At 29.2% G+C, this 14,803-nt stretch overlaps 1 protein-coding gene across 1 annotated transcript in view; it reads left to right on the forward strand.

The window, feature by feature from the left end:
* LOC136974914 (vesicular glutamate transporter 1-like) overlaps positions 1–14,803 on the forward strand; it is an 89,333-nt gene that overhangs the window by 61,848 nt on the left and 12,682 nt on the right. The window contains exon 3 of the mRNA XM_067269939.1: positions 3,003–3,234. Coding sequence (XP_067126040.1) covers positions 3,003–3,234 — 232 coding nt within the window. The remainder of the gene's footprint in view (positions 1–3,002; positions 3,235–14,803) is intronic.

Raw genomic sequence — 14,803 nt, forward strand, 5'->3', positions numbered from 1 at the left:
CATCTTTTGTGTTAATATTCTCTTCACAGTAGTCAATTTATCTTAAATTTAATTTACTCGGTTAAGGAAAATAACATCCTCATCTGGTCCGAGATCAATAATTGTTTGTGTTTATTTAGTAGAATTAATGAATTCTATTAATTAAGAGGAATCATGAATTTTAAAAATAATTATTTATTCATTACATCTTTATTGTTTCTGTACACAAACACACACGTACGTAAACACAAATAAGCACAATTAACTGATGAAAATGGGCTGAGAACATAACAAAGACTTCTTCAAATCGCTTGTTTGACAATAATACCAAGTTTCAACAAGTGAGAGGGCTTTATTCGTGTTTCTACTGACTACAGGGAGGCAGGGGGATATGAGAACAAGAAGCATCTCCAATTACACCCTGGTAAATTTCTGTTGCTCAGCAACCGAAGTAATGTAATGAGTAGATAGATTCCAAGCAGTATTTTCAACTTGTGTGTATAAAGACCATTACAAATTAAATACGGTCCAATTCCAAGCGAAGATATGATTCGTTATATCGAGGAAACTCTATTAAAAATGACAAATTAACACGAATATAAAATTATTTCATCGAGGAGACGATGAATTAAGTCTCATTTATATACGTGTTTAAAGCCATACAGATTGTAATAAAAGGGCAACAATACTAATTTGTAGCGTAGAAGACCTATCTGAGAACTTCACCAGTGTTTAGGAATTAACAGAGGAATGTCCAATTTTCATGGTGGCCTTCATGTTTTTTGCAGGTCTTAGAGAAAATAAGCATGAAAAATTTGGTGCATATCGGTTAAAGAGTTTAAAAGTATATAGAGGACAGACAAACAGACTGACACACATTCTGTTTTATATATATAAATGACTGAAAGTAAAATAATATTTAGTTGTTTTATTATAGAATTGTATTGATTTATCCTTTTATAGATTATATCTCGAATATATTTCATATATAAAATTAAAATAAATTACCTTAATTATTCAAATTGAAAAATTTCTTCAATTTAAATGTTAATTAAATTTTATAATAATAATAATAATAATATAATATATATATATATATTATAAACATTCTAATTCGCAATAAAATTTTAATATATTTTTCTAAACAAAAATCTTACAAAAATTTCCCAATTTTCTGCTCAATTTAATGAAATTTATAAGAGAAATTAATCCATAATTTTTGATTTACACAACTACGAGGTATTATCAACGAGAAAACAAAATTTATTACAATATATACGCCACAACTCATTGGTAAGTTTGATTAGTGTCATAAAAATTTATATCAAGCAGGTTTGATCAATAAAAGAGAATTTAATATAAAACACTGCCAGAACCGGAAATAAAAATCCTATTATTCAGCACTTGTTAATACATAAAAAACATTTTAATTTTAGATTTTTTTTTCTTTGTTTTAAATATAAATTTAGTTGCACTTTTTCTCAGTCGATAGTTTTAGAAACTAGTGTTACATCGATTTTTGCAGAAAGGGGGGAAAGTCATGGTGATGAATGGTACAATCCCAAGATGAGGGTGATAAGTCGACTGTCTATTCACTCACCAGAAATATTATAATATAACACCAGTCCATATATACATATATATGCATTAGAAAAATTATATATTGATGCCCTTCTTGAAGTATTTAAATTTTCTGTCTTTTTAACTGGTTAATTTATGAATAATTCAACCCTTAGAAATGAAAGATCAATATAATTTTCATTTCCTATAAAGATAATTTACTCCTAATATATTTTTTAACTGTAAAATTTATTTTTAAAGTAGGAAAAAACACTACTGTTTTTGTGTTTAAGGGAGTCGCGATCTACTAGTTGGAAAGCGCTTATGTGGCATTTATATGATACATGAAGCAACCTTTATATACAGTTTGTTTACAAGTTTATTAAAGATTAAAGTATTATAATTTAAGGAATATTTTTGAAAAAATTAGATTAACAGAAACCATTTTTAGAAAAGTAATTAATGAAATGTTTTCTATCTTCATATATTATTAATTATATCATTTATTAATCATAAGGAAATCAATAGTGTTACTTGTACTAAACACTCGTTTAATAACACTATTTATACATTCTATGATTAAATCTTTATATATATAATAGTATTAAATATTTAACTAAAGAAATAATTATTAAGACACTTTTATTATGTAAAAAAATTAATTTTGTTGCTTAAAAAATAAATTAATATTTTTCTGATCAAAATATAATTATAATTATTTTTAAATATGATTAAATTTATATTAAAGTAATAAAATTGAGAGAAAATTGTATTTTTATAAAAGAAAACGTCAATTATTAAAAAATTTAAAATAAAAAAATCATTTGATTTTTAATAAAAAATTAATCAATCTCGATTATATAATTTTAAATAATTAAAAATTAAAATAATCAAATTTATTTTTAAAAATAAAGGAAAATTCAATAAATTAATTCTTCTGTTAATATGAAAATTAATATTATAAATTATAGAAATTTATTTAAAAAATAATATAAAATTACTTTTGTTCTCTCATTTTATTTATTTAAAAAGATATTTTTGTTTTATAATTTAATGATTTAGTAAATTTTTTAACGTTTATTCTTTAAAAAGTAGTGCATTCTTTAATGAAGAGGCCTCAGAAAACCCAACTCACAGGCCTCATAGGCTTCTAGAAAGTTTGTTAGTTGTTTTTCTGAGGCTTTAAATCATTACATTACCTAAAAAATCTGTACTAATTAGAATCATAGGATTGTACTGAGTAAGGGTAGGACCTCAGCATGTCTGAGGCCCTAGAAAAAAAAATCTACATCACTTATACCTAAACCGCTACAACACGACCATTTAATTTTATATACCATTATTAAATTAAAAAAGTGTTAAGTGTAAAGTATATCAACAGTTTATAATATAAATATATAGTTTATAAGATTAAAAATTACGTAAACGATGTTAAAAATTGAATTAAAACATTATTTTTAAAGCAAATTAAAGAAAAAAGATGACGAGAAAGGTTTTGTCAAACACGATGAACTACAAGAAGAATATTATGGTCCAGAAACTAAAGAAAAAGATAAAAATTGGAAGAGGTATTTAGAGCCAAACTGTCCTTGCTGCAATCTAACAAAACGGTATACAGTTGCTGTCCTTAGTTCTGTTGGCTTCCTTATCAGTTTTGGCATTCGTTGTAACATGGGAGTAGCCGTAGTCAAAATGGTATATAATTTCTTTATCTATCTATCTATCTATATCTTATATATATATACATATATATATTAATAATTTTATATTTATATTCTAATTAATTTTTTTTATAAATACTCTTCAACAGTAAGCATTCCTTTATTACTTAAAATTTGTATATAAAACATGGAAACAATTTAAATTGAGAATTTTCTTTATTTTTAAATTTAGAAAGATTAAAGTGAAGTTAAATTACACAAAAATTATGTGAAATTTTTTTTGGAATACATAATTTCTTTTAAAAGTTTAACTATAAATAAAGGAAGTGAAATATTCTGAAATACCACAAAAATGTTTTTTTTGTTGGTCGTAGGTTCGAGCCCGACCAACGGGTTGGTCGCGTGGAGTTTTCCGAGTTTTTCCACGTGTCTAAATCCAAGAAACCACTAATCCATAGAAAGTCTTCTCAACAGAAGTTTTCTGTAGAAAGTCCGCTCGAGAAGCACCCTTTAGCGGATTATCCTAGTGTTGTGTTGCCCTATTCCAAAGATCCAATCCTATCTAACTTACATAAATTTGGAAAAAGTCGTATATTATTTTGCACTATTAATTAAAAAATCCATTAAAACATATAGAAGAAAAAAGCATTATCAAGCATCAATATCCTGAAAATTTCCCATAAAAAGTTTAATTTTTTATTGTATAAGATCAAAATCAAAGAGAACTTCTTAATGAAGTCCGTTTTCTAGTTGTTGTTCACAGATAATTAAAGAATTTATTGATTTTACTTTTCTTTTTACAAACTATCCCATAATTTTCTTATAAAGAGATACTTTTACTTCAAAAAAACCCCATTTTAATTCTTACAGCAGGCCAATACTGCAAATACTTTTCTTGTATACAGAATCATGGAATATGGCGACGAATTTCCTTCCCCGCGTGGATCACATAGAAAATTTGATAATTATATTCTATTGGAATGTAAGGATTTCTACAAATTGAAAGGAAGGATTTTTGCATATTCCAAATTTGTATCCTAGCAATATGTGTTCGTGTTTGACACGACAACGCCCATTGGTGTGACGTGACTGAAAGAAGGGAGGAGTGTCTCCTGTGCCTCGCCTGTTTGCGACAAATTATCTACGCTCCAGAAATATCCATCAAGTATTTCCATATAATTTAATTCAATAGATTTGAATATAAATTAATGTAATTCCCAATGGAGTCATCAAAAGAAAATAAAAATTAAACGAATTTTTCAAAAAATTTAAATTAAAAAAATACAATGAAAATAAATAATACAATTAACTTATACATTGCTAATTTTTAGCTTAAATTTTTTATTTAATTATAAAAAAATAATACTTAACATATTCCCAAAATTACTTACATTTTTAAAGTTAAAAACTAATAAAAAATATTGTTACAGTATGACGTATCACTAGTAAACCTATCTATAAATATAATAATTTAATTTAATTTAAAAAAAAAATAAACACTTGGGTGTTATTTAAAATCACACAAAGCATTTATCTGTGAAGATCATTACTTTAGCCATTGGTAATGATTGAGTATGAAAGAGCTGCAGCACTCTTGTGTAAGAGATGGAGTCAATGTGTGACGTAGGATACTGGAGGCTGTTTTCAGCAGACTGCCTAGAAAGCGTTAATGTCTTTTACGAGCTGAAAGACACCGTTTCTCCATTAGGTTGCCAAAGCAGGGTATGGACTGAATGCTCCCATGGGATTGTTTGCCCAGATATCTGTTTTACATTATGTTGCCTTTTCTCCAACCCTCGTTTCTCTTTCGCTCCCTCCATTTTTATTTTATTTTATTTTTTCAGCACCAGAAAAAAAGAATCAACTGCAGAAAATCGGTTGATTTTTATATCTTTTAAACACCTTCATTTATCGTCAAATTATTGTAAAATATAAATAAATAATAATAATAATGCTCTTACTTCTTAAATTTTAAATGAAAATATTAAAAATCCACGTAATAATTTTTTAATAAAATGCGTATATACTGTACAAGAGGACCCTTTTCGAAGCCCATATTATGTGATATTCGTATTGTACGACGTTTAGGATCGTGGACTAAGATCCAATATTGTTGAGGCCCCCCGAAATGGTGGTGTCTTTTTTAAAAAAATATCTTACACACCATTAAATTAGACGAATCGATAATGGACAATCGAACAAAGATATAATTTCTTTTAACTGATTATATCCGGAATCCTGTGTAAATCAATGCGACCCGGATAAAAATTCGATAGCAGGATTTTGTGAAAGGATCTCATTTCGGAGATCAATTGCAGGATCTCTAGATTCTCAATGGAGCGATAAAAACTGATCCTTATATTATGACAATAGGAAAAACAACAATAGAATCGTTCGGTTGAATCTGCTGACAAAACATATTGTCTTTTTACTGTGTCTTCAATAAATACGCGGTGTAACAAGCTTCATCCGGTGCGAAGAATATAAATTTATATAAAATATATATATGTATGTTGTTTATATAATTCATATTACACATTAAAATATGATAGAGTGAAGATAAAATTTCATTATTATTATTATTATTATTTTAAATTTTTAAATTAAAAAAAATTATTGAGTATTAATTTCTTTTATGATGTTTTATATTATATTAATAACCTGCATAATAACATAGACGCAATAATAATAATATAATAATGAGTCTCTTGCTAGTTGCCACTTTATCGAGGTCAGAGAGTTCGATAGTTATGAACCATAAAGTGATGCCGACCGGTGCACAAGCTTCCAATAGGGCTACCCAAATATGGTGTATGGGGAGAAATGAAGCAAAAATTGACCCACAAAGTAGAGTAGGCGATGCTGAACAGCATCAGAGGGGCCGATCTAGGTGATTCAGTGTCAGTCCAGTACAAAGGCCGGAAAACCACATAACAAATGGATTCAAGACGTAAACGAATTCATCGACGGTATCATCATAAAACATGAACAGACATGTCGGCATACAGACAGACGCTACATAAATTTACAAGAGTACTGTTATAAAACAAAGGCCTATTGATTAGGAAAGAATAATTATACGCAATAATCTTATCCTAGAAACAACATTGATACGAATCAAACAGCAATTTATTGGCCATATACCGTATATAAAACACTAGATAATACATACCGTCTATAATAATACCTCAACAAAAGTCATTCACGAAAACTTACACAGCATAAAATACATATGAAAGCATAAACACAACAATTACAAACCAATGACACTACATTAGCACATTTGCAAATTTATTTCAAGAAACATACAGAAGTCCATATTTAGAGCCTATACAAAAATCACAAATTTCCAAAATAAACCATCTAAACAATTATGAAAAGCTTTATCATCTAAATACATATTGCCAAAATACATTCAACCAAAGTATACATTAGTCTTTTCTGTTGCACTCACTATAGCTACATATCATGGCCTTCAAATACAATCCCAAATAGTGACAATTAAAACACAAACAAATCATAAGCCTGCCTGGCAAAGAAGATTAGAGGCACGAATTAGGTCGACAAAATACATTAAAAACAACACTACACTTAATGAAAAAGGTTAGGGAAATATTCAAATAAATTAAAACACACACACACGAACAACACAATATGAAAATACAGGAATACTTTGATACTTTCAAACAAAAACTAGCAGCCAAAAAGTAAAGACCTGTTACAAAACCTGTAAAAAAAATTAATTATTTTGGCAATTTTATACAGACAATTACATAGCAAACTCACCATACAACTACAGCACAAAGAACACAAAGAAGTCATAAAGTATTAGCCCGCACTTGGTGCAATCCAATCACACACAAAAATAAAACAAGGTGAATCAAAGAAAAAGAAAACAACATGCACAATACATTAATCATGCCTTGTGTCAAAAAACTAATAATAATTGAAAGACAACGTTCAAAATTTCTGGTATAAAATATTTACAACGCCAATTATGCTGTACACACAACCAACAATCTACAAAACAAAATTTCCTACACAAGGCATCAATGATCCTATAACACACAGACCAATCACGTGCCTTAATACACGCTATAAAATACTTAATATATTATAAACACAATATACAATGATACAAAACAACACAACATTCTTAGAGAACAACAGAAAGAAACCACATGAAAATTACTCTTAGATCAGTTTTTCTATGACAAATTCACAAACAACACAAACCTACATGTAGCATAATTAGAATTATAAGAAAGTATTTGACAGGTACTGTACAACTACACAAAATATATCCAACATTTGTAGAAAACATAACGCAACTCTTGAGAACAATACCACACTTCAAACTTTACGACATATACATTGAAACAAACTAAACGCACATAAGGAATCTTTCAAGAACATTCCTTAAATCTACTCTGGTTCTGTCTGGTCTTGAATCTACTGTCTACTAGTTTAAAAATACTAAATACAAATACAACACCGAACACAACAGAAAAAAACAATACATATTATTTAATTTCCTCATAAAACTCTGCATCCATACAAGGACAATTAAGTCATCTATTAGATGTTATACACTTACTCCTCTGACATTCAAATGGAATTTGGCCTAGGCAAGCGCAAAATACTTCAAATTGAAAAAAACAACCTTGAAAAAAATGATTTTTACCGGAAATGAAGACGTCATTGAATCCTTGGATGACGATGAAGTCTATAAATATTTTAGGATTCCAACAGGCCAAACTCACAGAACAAGCACAAAGAAAATACAGACTAACAGAAGAATACAACAGCAGATTAAACTCAATACTAACAATACAGCTGAAGCAAAACACATAGTCATTTGGAGTTAAGCATTAGACACAGAACTGTGGCAACAAAATGAAAAAGAAACATTTAAGAAATATAAAGAAAAGCCCTATCCAAGTCTTTTACAGAATGGCTTGACTTTTCGTTGTAAACAGGAAGACAGATATACTAACTCTTCATTATAAACAATACAGACATTACAAAAGTTTTTCCATAAAAAACAAGTATGTCACAATTACACAAAGTTCTTTCAGAAAAAAAACAGCGCATCATTAAACCCATATAACACTGACGTGGATCCAAGAGTGTAAAGAGACACAGACACTAAGAAGTATTCCTGAGTCAACGGTAATCCTAAGGATCTCAACTAGGATTACGTTGACAAAACTGTGTCAAAGTGTAGACTAAATCTTTGGAGGACAAACATGGAGAATCACGATTACACTACAAGGACAGATCACACTGCAAGAAAATACAGGAAGAATATTTTAAATGAGACAACCATAGCTCCATCTTGCACTGGCATCATACTTACAAAGTCTAGAAACATCAGGGCTTCACAATAGCACATACTCGTATATTACATTACAGAAAGAAGCCATACTAAACACACGTCACAGGAAATTCTTAAACATACATGCATACACTTACAACACATAAATAACAGCTTTTTCTGCAGATATGCCTTTACTACCAGTGCTAGCACCGGAATCAAACAGACCCCTAAAATAAGGCCTCCGTATTTCTATTCTGGTAAAGACTTTGATTCTTTGACAAGAATTAAGTACGAGACAACACAATAATGTCAAAAAATAGGCTACAGTTTTGGCATTATCCTGCCAATTTTGGATATAAATAAGCTAAATTACATCTTTCACGTAATGTAATTTAGAAAAACAAAATTCAAAGTCGAATAAAAATGTACTAATGTTTGAATTAAATTCAGAAAAAAATTAAATATATAAACTTCACACTTTAAATAACATTTATAATATAATCTATATTCGATGCCCTTATTATATTATAGTAAAAATTACATATTTTATGAGCATAGAGACTCAAAACAGCGTAAACAAACTACAATGATACACATTCATTGGAGCATTATTGATTTTTCTATCTAATTTCATTCTCTAGTCAGGGAGAAGGAAACAAAATGCAAATACTTTTTGATTTAATAAAACAGAATATAGCACCTGCCACACACGACGTACACAAATATGATACTCTGACGTAGTCTATATTTATCACTATATGTGAGGAGGGGGTGAAAACAAAATTGAGAATATTGAATTTTATATTTTAAATGTTATTTTTCTCAAATATTTAAGATAAAAAGTAACTTCCTGTGATGAAAAAAAGAAAGACAAACGTGTCTTCTTCTTCTATTCACCGACACACACCACACTTCAATCGATCTTCATTAAAACTCTTAAATCTTCTTCCTCTTCCATACGCATCCTCTCATTATCTTATAGCTACTGTACAGTACTTATCATTGTGGTTTTAAACATAAATACAGTAAAACCTGTCTAAAACGGAAACCTGCCAAAATAGGTTTTACTGTATTAGAAGTGGATTCTTTTTCTGTATAGGTATATAGTCCGCGGGTTAAACTTATTTAAAAATAGGAACATATCCATCGTTTTCTGGTGTAGGAGCGTTGTATTATAGTGCTGACGTCCATGTATTTGTGTATTGTGTAGAATAGAGTTAAAACTTGAGATTTCTGTTATAATTACGTTAGAAAGAGACATTATCATTGCTTCTGCTGGGGTGGTTGATGATGTCTAAGCAATGCGACTAATGCATCTGTCAGTTATTCGCCGCGTGACTGCCACCACTTTCAACGTTATTAATGATTGATTCGTACGACCTCTGCTCTGTTTTGTCTCGTTATCTCTATTTCACGTGAATAAATGTCTCATTTTTCACGTCTTTTTTCAGACTTTTATTCACATAATACAGGGTCGAAGCACCTATATTTTACACAGTGATTGCTCCCTAAACACTAGCACAATTGCTAAGATTTTCGTATATATAAGAGGTGTGTAAAATTCTTATTCTTTTCTGGTAAGAATTTTCAAGCAGTAAAACCTGTGTAGACCATAATGAATATTTTTCCCGGTTTGGCAGGCTTCCGTTTTGAACAGGTTTAACGTAGAAAATCGTTCTGTTTCGAAGAATTTTTTTCCGTTTAGACTGGTTTTTGTTTTATCCAGGTTCCGCTTTTGACAGGTTTTACTGTATAATCTAAACAATTGAATTATCATTTGATTAAATTGATTTAGATAAGAAAAACTAATTTTAGAAAAAAAGGATTTAATGTTTGTAAGTTGAATCAGTTTAATGATTCAGATCGAAATACAGTGAAACCTGTATAAACCGGAATCACATGGCACCGAATACTTTTTCCCGTTTAGGCAGGTTTCCGTTTTGTACAGGTTTAACTGCATATGTAATTTTATACGTTTGAGATCCTTTAAATGGAGGAGTTTTATATTAAATTACAAAAGTAATTTTCGAGAAAGGAATAATGGAAAGAACTTAAATGGGAAAGTTGGGTGTAAGTGAATATCCTATTCGATTATCCTAAAAAGTTTTTATTAAATTATAAAATGCAAGATTATTTACCTTTTTAAAAAGATTTTGTAAAATCCGAATATGGTTTTCTATAAAATAAATTTTTTTTTGCATAATTTAAATAATGATTAAAGAATAGCCACAAACTCTACGCTAGTTAACAAGACATTTATCGTCTTTTGAACAAATTTGAATTTTTCTCACGTTCTTCTGAACGTTTCCTTTGATGTAAACGTTTAAAATCATTAAAACAGCAGCTGTTTTTAGATCTTCGACTGTTGTAAACGAGTCCAGATATTTTCTCATTGGAAACTTCTCCAAAGAGAATAGTTACTTATTAAGTCTGGTTTTGGAAGAGGCAGCTTCATATTAGCTCCATATCCAATTTGTCGTCAAGATAGTCACTAAGATATCATGATCCTAGTTTCTAAGGTAGTCTCTAAAAGATGAAATCCTAGTCTCTTAGAGAATATCTAAGGGATCCTGATCTTAGTCTCTAAAACAACCTGATCCTAGTTTCTAACAGAGTGTCTCAGAAACCTAAGAGATTCTGGATAAAATATCAGGCATAAGGACTTTGTAGTTAACCTTAAAACTATATTTTAATTATTTTATAAATAATTAACTTATTTTTCCAATAATACAAAATGCTTATAAACGTATAAAGAGTCTATAAAGTGAGCAAAGGAATTTGCAATATCTTAGCAACATTTTAAGCACATTTGTGAATATTTTCAGATAAAAAAATATGTTGTAATATAAACGATGTTTATTCATAATAATATTTCATAATTAAATTTATAAGACAGCGTTTACTTTTAATAAAATTAAGCATAAATCGAGTCGTCTTCATTCACAAATTCAATGTCATAATTTCACATTACGCACGTAGAAATCTGCCGTAAAACAAATTGTCCTCTTTCACAAGTTTAACGTCATTTGATATTACGTTCCTGAAATCCGTCGTAAAGCGAGCGGTCGTAAAGTATAAATAAATATACAGTATATTAATACGATGAATTAATTACTATACTGTTAAGTTTCATTATAATGATCGAATTTATAATATATTTCCTCCGTAAAAATCTAAATATTATCACTTAAATAGTTTCTATTATATTCTTATTTATATTTAATGTATTCGATATAAATATAGGGTTAAATGTAATTTATTCTAACGGTCTCTATATTAAAATGATACAAATATAATGTAGCACTTCATTATTATTATTAATGATCGTTAAGTAAATTATGCGGAAGTGATACACGTACAAATAAAATTATACGATTCACAAAGTTGGTGTATGGAAATAAAAAAAGAATGAATTATGGATAATGCATTTACTGTACCAGTGAATACAGTAGACTAATGCTACTTTTATTCCTGTTTCGTGCATTAAGCAATACATCAAAGTCAATTTATATAAATAACGCATTTATTGGAGAATAATGAATATCCTTTATGGTTTTCTGAACTTTACCCCAAGGAGAATCACCCCAATTTTAAGTTCTGAAGCATGTAAGAAACCATAAATCTTTGGGGTGAACACTTCAAAAGCACTTCCGGAAAGTAAAGAATATCTTGAAGAATATAATGAATAATAAGTAGTATGAAATACAGTAAAACCTATCTAGAACGGAACCTGAATAAAACGGAAACCTGCCCAAACGGAATATTCTTTGGAACGGAGCGATTTTCTATGTTAAAAATACCTGTTCATAATGCAAACCTGTGAATACGGAAAATATATTCGGTATGGTTTAAGCAGGTTTTATTGCATTCTGTATTAATTATTCTTTATTAATAAATTCTAATAATTTATACGTATAATTCTTATTCTCATCCAATTCTTCCCTTCTTTATAAAGTGGGATACTTCTTAACTTTAGTATATTTACGGCCGGATGGCCGAGCGGTTAAGGTGGCAGCCTACCGCTCTGGGGGACCCGGGATCGAATCCGAACGGGTCGAATAATCCCCAGGAATTTTTCGGGGAGTGGTCCGTTCGGATATGTCGTGCCCCGTCCCTCACCACCCGGTCGCCCCATTGTGGGCTTGGCCGAACCCATAATGGGCCTTCTAAAAGAGGCCCTCTTAGTGCCCACAGGGCGGAAAGAGTTAAAAAAAAAAAAAAAAAAAAAAAAAAAGTATATTCTTTGTTCTATTCAGACACTTTATGTGCGAGTTTTAATTGTAAAATTGAATATTGTAGATTCATTTTAAATAATATACAGTATTCTTAAGTATAGAAAGTATATATATAGGATATTATTTCCCAAATATTTATTCATAGATTTGTTCTTAGGTTACATATGAAGCACAACTGTACTTTTAGAATTATACAGAGTGACCTAAACGTTAGTCAACCGTGTTTTGTACAAGAAATTCAGCAATTTTTACAAGGAATTCGTGTCAAAACATTGTAATTTTTTGTTTTAAATATAAATCTTATTTTTAAAAAAATATATTTTTGAACAAACAAAATGTATGAATAACACAAAAATGTTATTTAAACATTTATTTACTTGAAACAATGTAAAATTTATTGTATTTGTCAGAGAACTTTCTCTGACAATTAAAATTTTATGTTTATTTTAGACACAAGAGCTTTAATGTTTCTCAAGAGATTTAATATTCGCCATTATTCACAATCATTATGAATGTAACATGTAACCTAAAGACAAATGCTCTATTAGCTAAAATTTTCTTTTTATATAAAATAATTACTGTGTAATTACAGTAGTAAGTTTGTAATTATAATGTTTACGTGTAGTGCGAGTTCTCTTCTTTTGCTATTAAGCTTTTGAAAATTTTACATTAAAAAAATTCTCATTTACATCTCAATAAGCGCATTGAAATATGAAATAAGGGAGTATAAAAATTAAATAATAGAGCTTTAAGCCAAAAAAAAGTAATTTTTATATCGTTTATTAGTGCTGCCTACAAAGCAATTTAGAAAGAAATATGTAGAGCCCGGATTCCCAGAGCAATAGACTGCGCTGGAGATTCGGGTTCGAGCCCGAGCGAATCACAGGAATTTCTTCAGGGGATGGTTTATCTTAAATATGTCGGGCCATATCTCTTACCACCTAGTCACCTCTATTGTGAACCTGACAGGACCCATAATAGGCATGAAAAAGATACCTTTTAAAGGTCCTGTTAGTACCCTGTGGGCGCTAAGAGGGCCTTTAAAAGGTATCTTTATCTCGTAGTAATTATATTACAACAAATTAAAAATTTGAATTGATCCTTTTACCAGAATCAGACTAGGGTAATTTATAATTTTATATATTTTAAAAAATGGCCGTTGTTTTTAAAAAATCTAAATTTAAATTAATTTATTCGAATTAATTTAAATACTTCCGTTTTAACACCAGGAGGCAAAAACACTTTACTCCCCCTGGTGTTTAAAATATGCACGAATTTTTAACAGGGAAAAAATATTATAATTTACCAAATAAAATACGAGAATATGTTTAACTTAGAATTAAAAAAAGTTAATATATTTTATCGAATAAAATTATTATTTTATAATTATTATATTAATGAATGGCACGGGATGACCTTTATGAAAAATTCAATTTGAATTTCAAATTTTTAAAATAATAAAAATTACATTCCATACACGAAAATTTTGTATATTTTAATGTTATATAAACATTATTGCATTGTATAATAACGTGCATTAATTTATATCTGACAGTATTTATCTTTAATCATGCGTGCCGCCATTGGATAAATCATTTTAATCCTTAGCAAAGCTATTAATATTCTGGACGAGTTACTCAGTATCTATTAAAAATAATACAGTTTTATTTCCTGGAAGACCATTAAGAGATCAAACCAAACCAAGCATTAATTATACAGTAGATGTTATAATTTAGTAAAGTCCTTCGTGTCTTTCGGGGTTCTTCACTTGTTTCTTCAAATGAACAGCTGAATGAGGTCACGTGCAGCTGAAAATCGTATTTTAATAATTGAGAAAATATAAGCCACAGAAGGGATCATTAAAATGCTTAAGGGAAATTGGCGATTGACTGAATTGCTTTGGTTTACATTCTGTAAGCAGAACAATTTGTGGATTTAATGAGAGAACCAAACAATTACACGGTTCCATTTCACAGCATCTATAAAAAAGGAATTGTTTTCTAACACATTAAGATTCTAGATAAAAGGAAATGTTTAGTTTTTATTTA

The sequence above is a fragment of the Centruroides vittatus genome, unplaced genomic scaffold, assembly GCF_030686945.1.
Source record: "Centruroides vittatus isolate TY-2023 unplaced genomic scaffold, ASM3068694v2 contig_10, whole genome shotgun sequence".
NCBI classification, from domain to species: domain Eukaryota; kingdom Metazoa; phylum Arthropoda; class Arachnida; order Scorpiones; family Buthidae; genus Centruroides; species Centruroides vittatus.